We start from the raw sequence: 18,826 nt of genomic DNA on the forward strand, positions 1-18,826 counted from the left end.
CTTCCCTACCTGCCCCCAACAGGTGCAAACCCCAATGTGCTCTGGTCAAAAAGTTTGCCCACCCCTGCCCTAAGATATTTGGCCACTGCCTCTGGAAAAGGGCAACAATATATACTAGCCAACACTTAGCAAGAGTGAATTTTGGATGATATCTCCAATTACGTAAGCATTTTAAAACAAAAATTAATGTTCCTAAAAGACATGCCTCTAGTATTATGGGGAAGTTCTGTGCCTGTGCATAGCAGGAGGTCAGACTAAATACACAGTGGCCCTTTGGCCTGTGGAAATCCTATGAATAATAGATCAAAATGGAGTCCAACTTAAAGACAAATCACAAGCTAAACACCTTCAAATTGAATACAAAAAAGACAATAAAAAATCTGGAATCAGAGAAACCCTCTACATTTGAATTATGGATAGCCAGTGCAGCTGATAAGCAACAAAAATGACCGTCGTGGACTGAACGCGACACACACAGTTTAAGTGGGCCGATGGTGATGAAGAGAGGGAAGTACAAGACTGTTGGGTGTGGAACTACCAGCGCCAACATAAGACGGTACAATACAGACACCACGAAGTCCTTGGCGGCGCTAACAGTCACAGGATAACCAACGATGAGGAGGCAAGGAAGACAAACATCTCAAGTATCACCAAAGATTAAGACCACGCGTCCTGAGAGCCAGCCAGTGGGCAGAATCAAGATCCACGCCATCAACCAGATACGCCCTGGCGGTCATCAGATACTCTCCGTACACGTGAGCTGGCCAAGGAGGACAGGAGGCTGCCGAGATGTGGAGACACCGAAGCTCCTCACAATGCACGGAAGGTTTCCACCCCAAAAGTTCCAACATTCACCAGAGACTCGTATATCCCAGCCGGAAGAAGGCGGGCGAGCCCTTGGTGAGCGCTCAAAGCCACTGTCCTCGGAGAAACACCGAACCTCCAGGAGTACATCAGTAAAAGATGGCCCCAAAGATGATCTGCTGACAGATGCCTGAAGGCACCGCAGCAGGACATGGGAGGAAGACCTCAAGCAGGAAGAAGTGCCATGGCAAGACAAGACCCTTCATAAGGGGATGTACCGTCGACAGATTAGGGCTGAGTGCTGACATGGGAACCTACCCAGTGGCTGGACAAGGCCTCGGAATAAAAAGCACAGCCACTCGGAGGCACGCATCCATCAGCCAGTACGGGAACCACGCCACTGCGAGCGCCACAATCACTGAAGCACAGGGGTCATACCACACTAGAAGACGCGCAGAGGTGCAAGACTAGATGCGAGAGACGACCTCCCGAGACAGTCCAAACACATAGTGGCAGGAATAAGATGCAGGCTAGGAACAGCATACACTGAACGGACACAACCAAGTGGGCTTTGTTACAAGGAACATCTGACAACGAGTCATGGGCCAAGACCTCCCCAAAGACCCAGATGGTGATGATTTCCACAGAAGGTTGTGGAAGGAAAAATAAGCCCACAAAAAAGGCAAGATTTGCCTGTGGGACTTCCAGACCAGACGGACCAGGAGGTTCTGGCCAGTCAACCAGACATCATGGTAATCAGACAAGGACCAGAAAGACAGCGGTGGTGATAGATATATGCAGGCCAAGTGACAGCAACAATCTGAAAGAAGGATATGAGAAGCTGGAGAGTACCAGGCCTGAAAGAGGAACTAGAGGGTATGTGGAAAGTGAAGGAAACAGTGGTCCCAGTGGTGGTAGGACACTCGGGCTGTGACTCCTAAAGCTGGGGAGTGGCTCCAACAGATCCCAGGGAACAACATCAGAGCTCTTCTCCCAAAGAGTCAGTGCTAGGAACAGCTAAGATACTGCGCAGAACCCTCAAACTCCCAGGCCTCTGGTAGAGGACCCGAGGTTGAGGAAGACACATACCACCCATAGGGGTGAGGGGAATTTTTTTTTATATATGTATATTAGTTCTATTGCAGTTACAAATGCATTTAGTCAATTTATAGCCAAATAAAACTTATTTTCTGGTATTCACACATTCCCAACCTTTTCATTTATCAATATTTAAGGGGGAAAAAATCTCCTGTACTATAATATTACTCATGCCATGGATCCAGTTATGCTGCAGAACAAAAACTGTTGGGCCATAAATAGAAATGGTAACTAAAATCTAGTATGTAGTCCTTCTCTTCTCCCCTCCCCACCCCTTTTTTTGGGTCCCTTTTCAATACTGCCCTTATTAGACAAGAATGAAACGCAGACATTCTTAAGACAGTATGGACTTGCTGTCCTAATTTAGGGAAAATTCATTGCTTGCAGGCTTCACAGGTCGTTCTCATGCATTACTATTGCTGCAAATATTGCACGAGTTATCTTTTACATTCCAATTAATTAAAAAAAAATGTATGTGCCTGTGTCTGAAGACAGATTTTTTTTAAAAAGACATTAAAAAGTAGATTCATTTCTGGTCACTTGGCTTTCATAGTATCCTGTAGATTATTTGAATTAAATGTAGTGCCTCACAAGGTATGTTTTGGTTGTTTTTGTAATGCTTTGCTCTTTAGACACACTGATGACTTGACAGCATTCTAACCTGTGTTGTTTTTCAATTCCAAGGCTGATCTTCAGACAAGTTCTCAGCGATTAAATCTTTCAGCTTCCAGTGCTGCAGTGGCAGAACTTAAATCTGATTGTTGCATTGATGATGTTATTCACCATGAAGTAAAGGAAATAGGAACGCACATGTAAGGTTTTATATCTCCTCCTGACTTAGGCATTTTCTTACACATATCCCTGAAATTATTTACATAGCAGAAGACTAGCATGCCACTGACAGAAATCCAAATTGCCTTTGTTTTTAACCATAGCAAGTATGGTAAAGCTTACATGGAAGCATTGCACACATGCATTGTTCTGGTTCTTCTTAAGTACAGACAAAAGTTTGAAAATTGTTCAAAACTATTAAAATGTTTGTCTCTTTCAGCTTAGTATGTGCAGTAAGTTATACTACACAGACAGGAGAGAAGATGTACTTCAGAAAGTTCTTCAAATTCCAGGTACTGTGTATAAGAATATGCAATGTCTGTAGCTAACAGGTACTGTTTGTTTATTTGCAGCACTTGAAATCTAAAAAATATATTCACTTCTTTATTGAAAATAGACATATAGAATAGTCTGTTTAACATAATATGTCTTTAGGGCTGGTATATAGTGTTGTAGGACTTGCTTTTATAAGACATTTAACAAATGTGGAAAAATATTCAGTGCTATGAGATACAGGGGTTTTTTTATGGGTGATGGAGTTCAGTATTGTCCCACCTTTTAGAATTTTTTCAGTGTTGTTTTTTTTTACAATGTAATTTCCTATGTTTTCAAGTACGTAAAAGGTTGTTACAAGAAGGAGGGAGAAATATTGTTCTTCTTAACCTCTGAGGATAGCACAAGAAGTAATGGGTTTAAATTGCAGCAAGGGAGGTTTAGGTTGGACATTAGGAAAAACTTCCTAATTGTCAGAGTGGTTAAGCACTGGAATAAATTGCCTAGGGAGGTTGTAGAATCTCTGTCTAACCTGCTCTTAAAAATCTCCAATGATAATCACCTGTCAAGGATAATCTAGATCAGGGGTGGGCAAACTTTTTGGCCTGAGGACCACATCTGGGTATGGAAATTGTATGGTGGGCCATGAATGCTCATGAAATTGGGGCTGGGGTGTAGGTGGTGGTGCGGGCTCTGGGGTGGGGCCAGAAATGAGGAGTTCAGGGGTCGGGGGCAGGGAGCTGGGGTACAGGAGGGGGTCAGAGGTGCAGGCTCCAGGCATCCCTTACCTCTAGCAGCTCCTGGAAGCAGCGGCATGTCCTCCCTCTGGCTCCTGTGTGGATGTGCAGCTCTGCGTGCTGCCCCATCCGCAGGCACCACCCCTGCAGCTCCCATTAGCCACAGTTCCCAGCCAATGGGAGCTGCGGGGGTGGCGCTTGGGGCAGGGACATTACGTGGAGCCCCCTGGCTGCCCCTAAACATTGGAGCCGGGGGCGGGAGTGCTGCTGCTTCTGGGAGTCTCGGCACAGACGGGAAGAGTGGCCCTCAATCCCTCTGCCCATCTGGAGCGCGGGAGCAGGGCCAGATTAAACTGGCTGGAGGGCTGGGTGTGGCCCACAAACTATAGTTTGCCCACCCCTGGTCTAGATAATACTTAGTCCTGCCATAAGTGCAGGGGACTGGATTAGATGACCTCTCAAGGTCTCTTCCAGTAATATGATTCTATCTTTAAAAAAGAAAAGAATGTCAAAAGAACATTGTTAAGGTTGCAAAGTCAAGCACTCAGTAGTTAAGAAATACCAAATTAAGATTGCACTGGCAAACTTAATTCTGGCATTTCCTAACTCTTGAGTGCTGAACTTTGCAACCTGAATAATGTTCTTGGGGTTTAAAAAAAAAAGAAAACTGGCAAAAAAAAAAAACAAATGGGTCATTCCACCACACAGACATGTGCCACTTGAGCTAATGGAGTAACAGATAGTAGTAAATTGTCATCCTCCATCTGGACTAGCACTAGAGGAAGATGAGACACTTTGCCAGTGTGTTTCACAGATGTTTGCTGACAGGAGAGGAATGGTAAGATTCAGGAATCTTGGGTCCCATTACACACTCTGGAGGACTGTAGTGAGCACGGACTCTTCTGCCTATTTCTCATAAGTTTTGACCCCTTCTGTCGCATCCCCTCCAACGTGTCCCAGTCCTCTCTTTCCCAGTTCCATTTTCCTTGTCTTCCCAGCCCAGTTTCCAATACTCCGGCTTCTCATTCCAGTCTTGGTCTGTTTGCCCAACCATTCCCAATCTCACCCCTACCTCCACCTCACTTGTTGTTCTGAGACTCCTTGCCCAGCCAGTCTCCCCTCCTCCCAGCCCTTGTCAAGTCTCTCTTCTCTATCCCACACCCATGTTCTTGATCTCTCCTGGCTTCATTTCTCTGTTCTTAATTCAACTTCAGCATCTCCCGCCATCCCAGGTTTGTCTCAGTCTCCTTATCCAGCCAGTCCCATTCCTCCTCGCGTTCCATCCTGATTCCTCATTAGATCTGTCTCTCTCCCCCCTTCCACTTGACCCACTGATTACTAGTCCCAGTCTCTCTCTGGTTCTTTGTCCAATCTCAATCCCCCCACATTACTAATCTCCTTGTCCAGCCAGTCCCTATCTTCCTCCAGTCCCAATTCCCAATCTCAGTGCTCCTTCCCCCAATCCCAGTCTCTCCAGCTCCTTGTCTAAATTTACTCCGGCTCACCTCCCAGAAGGCTCTGGCCCTTTTGGATTCAAATTTGGGCAGCTTTCTCTTCGTCATTGCCTGAATGCCAGCAGCGGTGTTGTTGAGAGCACAGGTGTGAGAGGCTGCCTGCATTTAGCATAGGGGCCTGGGCCTGATACGGTACGGCATGGCCTTGAACAGCCCAGAGCTGCAATTGCAGGAAACATGTCCACTGTGGACAGAATCTTCTGAGATCTTAGTTACTAAGTCTCCATTGATCAAGTACAAACTGCAATTTTTTTTTCAAAGATAACTTGGCTAAATTTGTATTTCAAGTCCCCTGCTCCAAATGTTGTTGATATTTTTGAACATGGGAAAAATAATATATTTTTCTCAAACTTGATCTTGGAAATGGCTGAAACATTTTTGGTAAAATTTTCCAGAAAAAATTCTGCCTGAAGAGGAAAACCACCATCTAATATTTCGCCTTGAATGGTTAAAGTTTGTAAAACTTATAACTAACTGAAAAGATCATGTTAAAATGGGAAATATCAGGCAACTTCAATAATAGGCTGCCCAGCCTATAATATATTAAACGTGTACTCTTTCCATTGACAAATAGTGAACTGTTTCACTTTATTTTTGTTTTTGTTTTTTCATGGACCTGTTATTACCATGATGGGTTGAAAACCACCACATTTTGAATCCCAACCCAAATTATCAATGTCTGTCTATTAATTGCAAAAAAGAGATGGAGCATTGGAACACATTGGTGTGTTGTGAGGTTTGTTTTTTGGGGAGGGAGGGGTGCTGTTTTTATTGTGTGTGTGTGTACACTCAGTCACGTTTGTTTGTTGTTGAAATGTTTGTAAAATGAAGGACTCTTGGTATTAGACCATCAGAAAGAAGTTACAAAATTTAGAAGAAAAAAGCAAAAATGATTAAGGAACCAATTTATGAGGAAGTATTTCAAAGAATGAAGCATATTTTGTCCATCCATGACTAAAGAGGGATAAAATAACTACAGATATTTGAAGGATGTGAACAGTATGGACCTGATCATACAGTCAGACATATATGGGCTTGTTTTGAATCTGGAATTGATTGTGGGATCAGGACCTAAGAATGGAAAGAAACTATTTAGGATGGCCCAAGACACCATATACATGATGTGATGAGATTAACTTAAACAAAGGAAATTTTCTCTTAGAGAGTAAGATTAATGTCTTAACAATAAGACCTTTTATCTTTTGAAATAGTCTGAAGAAATTGGTGTGAGCTCATTCACCTCAGTCATTTAAAATAGGACTGGTGAATGAATATATTGAAAGAAATAAAACTGACTAGTTGCTGGAAATGTAGTAATTACCTGATAGGTCTTTTCTGTCTGATTTTCTGGTTCTTTATTTTTAAGGTAAGTAAAATTTGATCAGAAAAACTTTTGAGAGGTGTTTATTGATTGTTAAATAAAGTAGAATAGGAAGCGGTCTTGACACCAAAACCAGCCATCCAGGATAGAAGAAAAAGAAAATGCACATAGGTAGTCAGCTACTGTATATAATAAAACATTCCTCTATTGTCTAATATTTTGGGATTTTTCAATGGGGGAGAAAGGGGAAATTGTCCAACATTTGGATAAAAGAAAACTCATTTTACAGCAAAGAGAGCGGATCTGCAAACAAGATAGTGATACATCAGCTGTATGTAATTAGTTGCTATTTTAGTTTTTCCTCATTTAAATACATACAGCTGTTACACATCTATTGATTAAAATACATTTTTAAGTTTTAATAATCACAGCTATTTTATGCACAGCAATCAGAGATCACAATTAAAAATATAAATATCAAAAACACAAATATTAAAAAGCCACACACGATTTGCTTTACATATGATATGAAGATCCAGCTTGATGAAGATCCAGCTTGGAATTTAAATATGCTCCTCAGGCCTTGTAGGACACAAGATATATAGAGAGACTATTTTATGATCGTGAAAAGATGGTAGAAACTTGTAATGTTGTAGAAACACCAACTTCACCTAACTTCTGCTGTTGACAGGAGTGTCTTCAGGACTTCATTAGGAACATGTGGAATAATTTGAGAAATTAATTGCTCCCAAGACATATTATGAGAAACAGTGATAGTTCTATAGTTAAAGGTTTGTATCTGTGTTCGAACAGTGTGTATAAGGCTCAAGAAACAGGCACATTTCTCAGTATCTAAAGCATGAGATATCGAAGAGCACTCTAAAATAGAAGGTAGCATGTTGACTTTACTGTATAAAAATAGCTTAATAATCAAAGTGTGATATGTGACACTTTTAATATGTATTGGAATGCCCTGACATGATCCTAGGATATTTTAATGGGCGTAAATATATGGGTGTAATCTGTGAACTATGTTGGTATCTGGTTTATAGAAAGACCATTTTTTGAAAGTAATTGGCTATGCCTACAAGATTCCTGGGAATTTCAGATGGGATACTTCTATGTTTTATAACTCTGCTATAAGGAGTTTGAGCTGGGTTGGCTCTAGGCTTTCTTGTGTAAACATGGCACTAATGGTAGAACATAGATTTATGTAATACGGAGTCCTTATAAGCAGCAGTATGTGGAGAGAATTATAAGAGAATTCAGGGAGATAGTATCTGAACACATGCAAACAATAAAAAATGTGATATAAATGATCTAATAGTAAGATATTATGTAGATAAATTTGCAAGCAACCCACATGATTTAAGATTTATGGGTACTGAGAAAGATGATAGCCCTGGGGTAATTGGGTGAAATCTTTGAAGACAAGAATAATTTCAGAGCAGCTTATACATAATGGTGTTGGCAAAGAATTAGATTGTGACCATTTACTGAATAAATTCTGGGATTTCTAGATGATTTTATAATATCACAAAATTTTACAGTATATCAGCTGAAAGGTGTTTGGTTTTTTTAACATTTTATGTAATATGAAATTCTCAAAACTCTGCTTAAAAGTAAGAAAAAGAATTACTTCTCTCTTTGGACTCAATTGGAGAGCAGATATAAATTTTATGCTTGAATTCATCAACTGATGTGAACTAGGATGAAATATAACTTCACAAGCAAACTGTGTATGGTTTGATATGAAATTTACATAACATTTGTGGGTTTTGGCACTAGTAATTTGTGTCTTTATTGAGGAGTATGTCTTCTGACTGTGTATATAATGGTTCATTTTATGTGGTTAAGATGCTCATTAGCTTATTTCTAATAATCTTCACTGGAGATGTAACAGTTGCCCTTTTTAAATTAGAAGTCAGCCAGAAATTGTTTGATTAGTTAATTGCATACAGCTGATATTTCATTGCTTTGTTTGTACTTAGTATTTAAGTTCCTAGGCAAGCTGCATTTACTGTAAAACTCTGAGCAAAATTTGATGCAAATCTTTCACATTTTTATTTCTTCAAAACAAAAAACCATTTTTTGAATAGTGGAGAAGAATGTATCATTATTTTAGAGAGACTGATTAACTGTGTAAACTAGATTTTTCTCCCAGTGTAAGAGGACTTTTTCTTATATGAAAGCATTTTCCAACATCTTGTCAAATTATTCATGCATTTAGCAAAGCAGTGAAATATGTAGCTAAGAAGAAGCAATTGTGCACAAGAGTAGTGTTGCATCTCTTAACTGGAAGAATCCTAGGACCTAGTTCTTACGCATTACATTAACATATGTTGCTTTCCTGCTAGATTAGAAAGAAAAACATTTTTATTATTTGAGTAGATATCTCAACATTTAAGAACCTAAGAAATAACAGTTTAAATCAGTATCTTTTTTAATAATGGCAGAGAAATCTGCGAAAGCCCTCTTTAATCTGTATTCTTTTTTCAATCAGGTTCTCAAACCACTAGATGTGAAAACAAAGTTCTATAATGCTGAAGTAAGTGTAATTTTACTTACTGCATAGCAAATAGTGTTAAGGTTAAATATGAAAAGTTTCTTTCAAATAAATGTAGTACCTTGAGGTGCTAGTTGTACCAGCTAGCTTGTTTATATCTTCTATGAAAAAAGACTAATTTACTTTGATTTCACCCTTTTGTTACAACAAGCTAGACATGGAATGTCCATTTCATCATCCATTTTCAATGTTGGGGTGAGAAGGGGAGAAATAAGTTCAGATTTAAGAATATGTTTGTTTTTCATCCAGTAATAATATGCGCATATACTACTTTCTCCTTACGAAGTTTAATAAACGCAATCACAATTGTCTGCATTTCTGTTTTGTAGTAAATATTTTAAGGCTGACTGGGAAAGTACTGTTTAAACTGCCATAAAGAGTATTAATTGTGCTCAGTATCAAAGTACTAATTTGGCTAGCTTCAGGAAAATTTTGTTTAGCTCTAATGTGAACATGTTTTTTCTGTAAAATAAATATCTTATATCTGTGTCATTTATATAATAAGTACATGCACAAAGCACTGCAAAGATACGATATTATATAAGTGCTACATATTTGTATGTACTTTTGGTTTTTATGCTTTTAATTAGAGACTTATAGAATATTTTACTTTTTTAATTTATGACTTTATGGGCACTGGAAGCTCTTGCAAACGGAATTTCAGTATATTCTGTACATCTAGGGATTTCCTTGTGGATTTTTGTATTTTTCTACATTTTCTGCAGAATTTAATCTTCCACGGTAACCTTTAAGAATAGAATACAAGACATGTAGCCAGGAAATCTGGCTTCTGTTCCCAGCTTTACCCTTTATTTGCTGTATGGTGTTGGGCACATCACTTAATTTCTTCTTAATATTCCCTACCTCTGACATGAATTTAGTACTATCCTCAAAGCAGTGTTGTACAGATAATTAATGCTTGCAAGGTGTTTCAAGATCTTCTGTTGCAAGGTGGGTGTTAAATTATGTTTGAGTTACTAAATAAAGTAACTATTTCTTTGCTGATCATTTCTTCGTAAATATCCACCTAATGTGCTTGTCTCATCCATTGGCTCTCAACCTTTCCAGACTACTGTACCCCTTTCAGGAGTCTGAATTATCTTGTGTACCCCCAAGTTAGACCTCACTTAAAAACTACTTGCTTACAAAATCAGGCATAAAAATACAAAAGTGTCACTACACACTATTCCTGGAAAAAATTGCTTACTTTCTCATTTTTACCATGTAATTATAAATCATTCACAATATAAATATTGTACCTACCTTTTGGTATATAGTAAATAGAGCAGTATGAACAAATCATTGTCAGTATGAAATTTTAGTTTGCACTGACTTCACTAATGCTTTTTATGCAGCCTGTTGTAAAACTAGGCAAATATCTAGATGAGTTGATGCACCTTCCTGGAAGACCTTTGTGTACTACCAGAGGTACATACCCCTGGTTGAGAACCACTGGTCTACTCTGAATTCCACAAGAATAAAGTTGAATATACTTACTTCATTAATTTTAGGACCTAAGCATAGGATGAAGGAAGGGGGTGAGAGGAACTGAAATACACAGAGCTAGAGAAGATAAAAAACCCTCTGCATGAAACTTATTTAAACTATTTTGCTAACATATAAAGTCCTTAAATATATTTATTCATATGTACTATGAGTGGATTTGATTAAAGAAAACTGTAAAGTTTCTAGAGGTATAATCATGCACACTGATACCTAAAAGCTGCAAACAAGATCAGGGCTCCATTGTGCCAGGCACTGTACATACACATACTAAGAGAGAGTTCTTGTCCCAAAGAGCTGGCTGTCTAAATAAACAAGACAGATAAATGGCAGAGGAAGGGAAGGATTATTATTCCTGTTTTACAGATGGGCACCTGAGGCACAAAGATTGTCTTCTTGCCCAGGTCTCACAGGAAGTCTGTGGATGTTTCCATTGAGCTGCCAATGAATAGCACATTAATTACTAGGTTTTTGCTCAGATTAAAATTCAGAAAAAATGTATAAGTTGAAACTGAATTAGTTTTTTTAAAAGTCTTCTTAAAGTACACGTCTACCTTCATATATAACACTGTCCTCGGTAAGATTTTATGGCTCTCACGTTACAGGTGAAACCGCGTTATAGCGAACTTGCTTTGATCCACCGGAGTGCGCAGCCCCCCCCCCCCCCCAAAGCACTGCTTCACCACATTCTGTCCGAATTCGTGTTATATCAGGTCACGTTATATCAGGGTAGAGGTGTATATGATTAAATTTAATATAATCTTGCAAGGCTGAGTCCTTCTGCATTAACTAAACTCTTTGGGAGTGAGGTATTTAAACAGTATCAGACTCTGAGTGGGTAAAATGGATTATTTCAGAGAACTGGAATGATCTTCTTTTAATTTCCAGTGACAGGAGTATTTACAGTATACTCTTGTAAGGCAAATATTTGTGCCATTAGTAAAGTAAAGTTATCCCGGGGGCAAAATAAATGCTTCTACTTTGTATCGTGGATTTACTATTGCTTCAGTAGCAGTATTCCATTGGAAAGAGCACAGGGGTAAGCCGTGGATCTCTGTGAACAAAAGTGTCAACTAACTCCATAAATGGAATGTCCTGTTGTCCTGACATACCCTCATGAAGAATGGAAATCACATCTCTACAGTAAATTTTTAAAGAGCAGGTATTTTTTTTGAATTACATGAGAATATAAAAAACTTCTTAAATCTGAACCCTTATACTAAGTGTTAGCTGGGCCTACTAACAAATCGCTGAAAATATGGGTCTGCAGTAAAAATACTGAATTACCATATGATGGTATAACTATTACAGCCTTCCAAAATTCTGTTTGTCCGCTTGTCTAGGGGAGGGGGGAAATGTTAACAGGTGAATGAAATATCTTCCTTTTCCCCTCATTCCACTATTCTCTATCAATCCATTCATCCATCATAATTACAGTAAAGAGTGGCCAAGTAGATTTGGTGCTTGAGCTGGTAAATTTTTAAACACTGTTGCAAGGCTGTTGTAATACATTCTGTTCTGTCTGTCCAGGAATTCAGACAGCTTTGTTATCATAGATACAGCGTGGTCACATACTATCTGAATAAGTGGAATCATTTCCATAAGAGAACTTGGTGAATAAAAACTCCAAATTTATTAAGAATTTTTGTTTGCATAGCAAATACAACTAATGGATTTGTCTGGTTTGTAATTTCACTTATTAAAGTATAATTAGCACTGCTGTTTGTGATAATTAGAAAGCCAAAACAAAATGAAGAGCTATCAAAAGCAATTCTTTGGTTGGAAGTTCCATGTAGTATTACGTTAATAGCAACATTGTTGGATGAAATCTGAAGCATTCTCATTGTGAAGAAAGGAAAATGATCCTTGGGTATAAGAGGGAGCTACAAATAAGGTATTTTATATGTATGTAAGGTCTAGTTATTAAAAGTTTTAAAGGGTAACCTGCTAAATTACTGCAAATGGGATATTACCTGTTCATAAGGTCTCCCGCTAAAGAGACTGGATTACCACTCTCCAGTAAAAAGTTAAGAGTTATAACGTTTCCTGTTGAGACAAGAGAAAAGGTAATATGTAAAGTCTTTGTTTGCATTGCAGTAGCACCAAGAGTCCCAAATCGGGATCAGAACCAGGATTTGTTACTTTCTATATAAATGAATAGGAAGACATTATCCCTTGGAATTTTAGGGCCTGAACCAGCACCCACTGAAGTGAGTGGAAAGGTTCTCATGGGCTTTGGATCAGGCCTGAAGGATCCTGGTCCTGCAAACACTGCAATCACTTGAGTACAAGTACTCTCTTGCCTAAGTATTTGCTGCATTGGACCTTTTTTTTTAAAAAAAAAAAAAAAAAAAAAAAAAAGCTTACAGTTCCAATTAGCCTCATTGAGGAATCTGTCTGTAGTAATAGGCTTTTCCTGGGAACTTGCTATTCTGAGTTTTGCCATTGCTAACAGTAGGTAATGAGTATTTTGCTAGCATATATCACATTTTTCCTGGACTTACATATGAATAGTTCCGTTCATCATCTGTCTCAGAAAAAAATCACAATATGGATTTACACTAAGGATAAACTCGGCCAGTTCAGTCTTGCCAAAGGACTAACCACCTCTGATTTCATTAGCTTATCCCACCATACTTTTATCTGTAGCTCACTCACCTTATGCTCAGAACCTGTCCCATATTGGATTTGTTCTTCAGCATTCAGAAAAATTAGAGGCATAATTATAAGCAATGCTGTTTAACTATTTAACAATGCTACTTGTACCTTCTTAAAGATATAGTAGTCATATATGTTTGTATCTGTTTTTATTTACATTCCTCTCTTACTAATGCAGTCTTGTTTAGAAGGAACAAAAAATGCAGAAATGCATTTTGTTTGAAAGTTAGTTAGCCTCCTTTTTCTTTAACATTTAACCCTAATTTCTCTAATGCTGTCTTTTTTTTTTTTTTCCCATTAGAGTGACCTCAGTTCTGTGGTAATTTTTATTTATTTTTTTATAAATATGTATGCTTTTTTTAAATTGTCTTCTATTTGTCTCTGTGCCTGTTAAGATTATTTATTTATTTTAAAAACATAATGGAAAAGCAATGTTCTGCATAAAATTAACTGATACTTTCACATCCATTCTTTTTAATATATGCAGCTATATATAATCCTTTTAAAATGTTAGCTCTTTCTTTAGTACCCATTGTTGAAACCAAAAGTTGAGACTTTTTTGGAATGGTCATTCTACAAATTATTTTACCATAATTTTAGCAGGCATATGTATTTTATCTCTTTTTTTTCTTTTTCTTTTTTCTTTTTTAACTAGACAAAGAATTTTATAATGGTTTCTTTCATGTTTGGGGAAACAGAGTTTAATCCCTTTTTACATTTTCGCTTTCAGCAGAATGTAGAACAGTAGTTATCAACTGTTTCCAATATTGAAATTCAGCTACAAGATTATCTTCTTGTTTAAGCTGTAATAAATCCTTCCCTATTTGCAGGAGATGGAGACAGTGGGTTTCAGGAGAGAGCACCAAATGTCTTCTATCCTCCTTCGTGCTAGTTAGAATTATGCTTTCAAACTTTTGATTGCATGCAGTGATGATTTAATATGGTATTTCTGCAGTATTATTTTATTTCAAGGGTTAAGGTGTTCATTGTGTTAAAATGAACTGAATTCTTTATAAGCACTTGAATTTAACCATATTATTAAAACTAATCAGCCTGGGCCTTATTAAACTAACTTGCTTTTTCATTGTGCTGTTTTATTTTCTTTTCCCCTAAAACATAGCTTTTTCTAAATTTTTGCTGATGGTTGCCGCATTAAAAATAACTGATGTGATATTTGGGTAAATGGAGATTTTAAGCAATGGATTTATGGGATTATATATATATATATATAGTTTCAAACAATAACAGTTTGACAATAGAGATACTTGGATGATACACACTATATTAATTGAGAAATGTTAGTTATGAGGACAGCATTTTACTTGACTCTCTCTCCACCTTCTCCCACAAGTGTGGCACCTGTCCATAGCATGTGGATTTGGTGGGCTTTCATTACTGTATGTATACTACTACCATTCCTCAGTTTGCATTTTTTAATTTTTTAGGATATAATGGAGGTCTCCAAAGCCCTTCCATGCTTTTGCTTTTAATATAGCATCTTTTGAGGGTAACCATCATTGGAGAATGTTTATCCCATTTTGTCTGCTTTAATTTACATGCAAGACCCTATTTGAATAACATAAAATGAGACTTATTTGCAGACAACCAGAAAAGTAAAAAACAAACCAAAAAAACCCCTATAAACATAGGAGAGAAAATATGTACCCTTTCCCTAGTCCTACCAAGGGGCCCAGATTATTTCCTGCTGAAATCAGCGCAAGTCCCATTGACTTTAGTTGGTGCAGGATTGGTCCTTAACTAATTACAAAAGGAATTTCTTTTCAGTTCTCCCAATGCTTTCTGCCTCTGATAACGTGATAATTTCTAGCAATTATTTTAGTCTTAAGACTTTAGAACTCCAAGGTATTGTCACCTATGTGGGACTCTAGAGGAGCCATAATATACACACACTCCCAGTTCCTTGTTTTCTGTGCTGAAGGGTAAACCCAACCTTCCTTGGTGACAGATAGTCTCCATCTGAACATGTACAGTTGAAACCATGTGGAGACTGATTCCCATTCTAGAACACCTTACATGGACCATTCTTGGACATGAACACTAAAGGAGACCTGATGTTTCTCATAGATTTTTTTGGAGATAGAGTGCCAATGAAATGATGGATTACATAATGTTAACTGTTGCATGATGTAGCTGAACAAGGGAGGAATTTGAATTGCTTTGTAGGTAGCATTTCAATGTCCTTTTAAAGCAATACTAGAAGCTTAGAGCATATATCTAATATCTTGTGTTTCAGTTCAATAAATAAACTACCTGTTTTAAATATTCTTGTAATATTTATTTTTCTTGTACTTAGCTTGATGCTCCAGTAATTTGACATGGCATGTCTTTAATGTGCATTGCAATTCCCTAACTTTTGTTCTATTACTTCAAAAATTATCTTAGATAAAACCTAAGTTGTTGCTAACTTGAAGGCCTTGAGAAGTTATCATTCAAAACCTTTAAAAAGAATAGGTGATAGAATGTAGTACAGCTATCCCACATCCATTGTTTGGCAAGATAAATTAACTAACGCTTTTGCTCCCATTAATTGTATTGGGATGGAGATTTTTTTTCTTGCATTAATTACTGTAGCTTTGATTTGCAGGCATGAACTAATCACATTTGTGATTTAATATTTTTCAAACAATAAGACACTGCACTTTATTTACAATCCTAGTAACATTTTTATAAACGTGGTCCTCTGCTTTTTCAGACAGATGAAGTATTTCTGGAAGCTCAGATTCAGAATATTACAACCTCTCCGATGTTTATGGAGAAGGTTTCATTAGAGCCATCTATTATGTACAATGTAGCAGAACTAAATACTGTCAACAAAGCCGGGGAAAGGTAAGGAAAAATTCAGAGAGAAGCTCCTGTTTGTCTCAAACTACTATATTAAATATTTTCTTAAGATAAAAGTATAAAATTAGCATAATGATGTTAGTCTATAGCTCAGTTGGCAGTACTCAACTCTCCTTTGGGGAACTAAAGAATTGAGCCCCTACTCTGACATATAGAGCTAGGAGTGGGAAAGGGTACAACAGTTTTAATGTCATATTTGTATTCAGACACTGAAATTGGTGCTGCTAACCTCTCCTTACATGATCAATACAGACTAGATATATTGAAAGTTTACTCCCTTCCCTTCTTGGTGTTTCCTTTATTGTTTGGTTAAACACAAATTTTAGCCTGAGCTCTTTCTAACCGTGCCTCTTCCTAGGATTTCTCCCTGCAGGACACCTTTGACCTTGCCCCTACTGCTTTCTGCTTTTGAGAGAGCTTTAACCCTTTTATACTTCTCAATTATAACTAATAAGACTCACTAGAGCCAACTGCCAAGATAGGTCAGCAGAATGGCCCTGCAGGACCCTAGAAAAATGTAGTATTTATTTTAATATACCTGACAGCAGGAGTTCTCAACCTTTTCTGGTCCATGACCACAAAATGACTGAAAAATCATCCTATGACTCTCAATCCTTCTGGTGTAAAAGATTGTGGGATCTGAATAATGGATTATGTTTTGGTCACTGTGTGTGTCAGATCTAAAAATGTGCATAAGGTAGGGATTCTAGTGCTGCTTTGGAGTAAAGTGGGACTTCTCCTTGCCTGTGCGGGGCTCAGCTCGAGGGCAGAGGAAGCATTGTTCCTTTGGACTGTAAAGCCTGCTCCAGCCCTCCATGCAGCACTGTTTCGCTTGTCCTGGAGCAGAATTACATGCAGGGCAGGGAGGGTGGAAGAGATGCTCTGGGATTGGATGAGAGAGGACAGAGGATAGGAGAAGTAGAGAGAAGAGTAGGGATTGAGCTGCTGTTGGATTTTAAATAGTTCTCAGAGAGCATGATGTAACCCACAGGTGCACTCTTGCTCTCCACTTCTGGATCAGGCTCCTCCAGTTGAGCAGTGCTGTAATATGGCATCTAAATGGCATAGCAGACCAGCTCAGGAAGGGCATTAGTGTGTAGCTACAGCATGGAAGAGCAGAGTAATGGGATATCAAGGCTAGTGGCAATGGCAGAGAGGAGGGGACTAAGGATCAATACAAAGAAAGACAGTCATCTGAGATTTTGCAGGTGGAGGAGAGTGGGGACAGTGTTTGATGTTTCTTCACTAGCACCATGCAGTGGTGATACTAAAAGATAGGAAGAATTGCCAGTGCTAGGTTTTTAGTATACAGTTCTTAAGCCCAGGTGTCCTTGGACTATGACGAAAGCCATCAGCTTTCACCAACTTGAATAGGTCTTTCTTGGCTAAAATACCTGTTCCTTCTGGTTGGAAGATAGCTCAGCCTCTGGTAGAGCAACCAGTTCCAGTAACATTGCAGGAAGCTTTTGAGAAAGGGAGTGCCATTGTGCTATTACCAGTTCAATTCTTCGGTGCTACTGGATAGTGTTTAGCCTAATTTGCTCTTGAATTTATTAATATTACAGTAGATGATGTTGCTCTAGGCTATAAAATTGAACTGCTAGGTTATTAAAGTTACCAGGTGTGTGGATTATTTTTAATGCAACTTAGAACGCTATCAGTACTCTGTAAGCAGGTTCTAATGAGCAAATCTAGTTTCCTAAAATAGATTATTATCCTTTTCCCTTCCCCTATAAAATCTCTTTCAACAGACCTTAGTATCGTTGGAAGAGTGTCAGTTTGGCTGTCATCTGTAGAGTTCCTTGCTTATTCACACACTGAAGTGTTTTTTCCACAAAAAACAGGAGTACAGGAAGCCTCATTAAACTTTTTTTTTTTTTTAACATAAATGTTTTGGCTAGAAATACTACTGATATTTAGAATATTTATTCACATTCCGCTTTTGTCTGTTTATATTAATTTTAAACAGATTTAAAGACAAAGCAGGCCTCCCTGCTGCTCTTTGTACAAATATCACCATTTCCCGTGATCATGTACTTAATTAAGGTTTTGAGATCTGCTCCATTCCTGTACATAGAACGCCTTTCTCAAATTATTAGGACAAATATTATTGGATGAAATATAGAAGTTATATTTTTGAACATTATGTTGCCATGTTCTTATTTACCCCTCTCCCTCTTCCACCCACCTCAAACCCAGGCTGAATAGTGCAAATTATCTCTCTTGCTTGATATCTGTGATAAATGAGGCAGTGCTACAGCTGTTTGTTTGAACTTAATGATGTTTTAATATTCTGGTCTAAAGTGATACAACTTTCATAGTGCTTTTCTTTCTCAAAGTTGTGTACAAACCTTGTCTAAACTAGATAAAACTGTTCAAAAAAACCAGTGTCACCAGAAGACTATGATTTAGGCTAGAAACTAAAGGACAATACAAGCTATAATTTAACAAAACTGACTTTCCCAGGACAGCTTTTTCCTCACATGTAAATATACTTCTCGTGGTTATTATACTTCAAATATTTTAAGTTAGTTTCTTGATCCTGAGTTCTTCTCTGTATGCTTTGTGTTTCCTTGTTTGGCATGGTCACTGTCTCTGCTTAGCTTATTTTCCATGTTTCTGTAAGAATGGCTTTCTGTAGGCATCTTTCATCTTTGAA

General features: G+C 38.0%; 1 protein-coding gene across 4 annotated transcripts in view; it reads left to right on the forward strand.

Annotated features, from left to right (window-relative positions):
- TRAPPC13 (trafficking protein particle complex subunit 13) overlaps nucleotides 1-18,826 on the forward strand; it is a 40,137-nt gene that overhangs the window by 15,695 nt on the left and 5,616 nt on the right. For 2 of the 4 annotated variants that reach the window (XM_032773656.2, XM_032773657.2), the window contains exons 5-9: nucleotides 2,587-2,714; nucleotides 2,954-3,026; nucleotides 9,082-9,126; nucleotides 13,607-13,624; nucleotides 16,019-16,152. In XM_032773656.2, coding sequence (XP_032629547.1) covers nucleotides 2,587-2,714; nucleotides 2,954-3,026; nucleotides 9,082-9,126; nucleotides 13,607-13,624; nucleotides 16,019-16,152 — 398 coding nt within the window. The remainder of the gene's footprint in view (nucleotides 1-2,586; nucleotides 2,715-2,953; nucleotides 3,027-9,081; nucleotides 9,127-13,606; nucleotides 13,625-16,018; nucleotides 16,153-18,826) is intronic. The other 2 variants (XM_032773658.2, XM_032773659.2) reach the window with 1 other exon arrangement.

The sequence above is a fragment of the Chelonoidis abingdonii genome, chromosome 6 (assembly GCF_003597395.2).
Source record: "Chelonoidis abingdonii isolate Lonesome George chromosome 6, CheloAbing_2.0, whole genome shotgun sequence".
NCBI classification, from domain to species: Eukaryota; Metazoa; Chordata; order Testudines; family Testudinidae; genus Chelonoidis; species Chelonoidis abingdonii.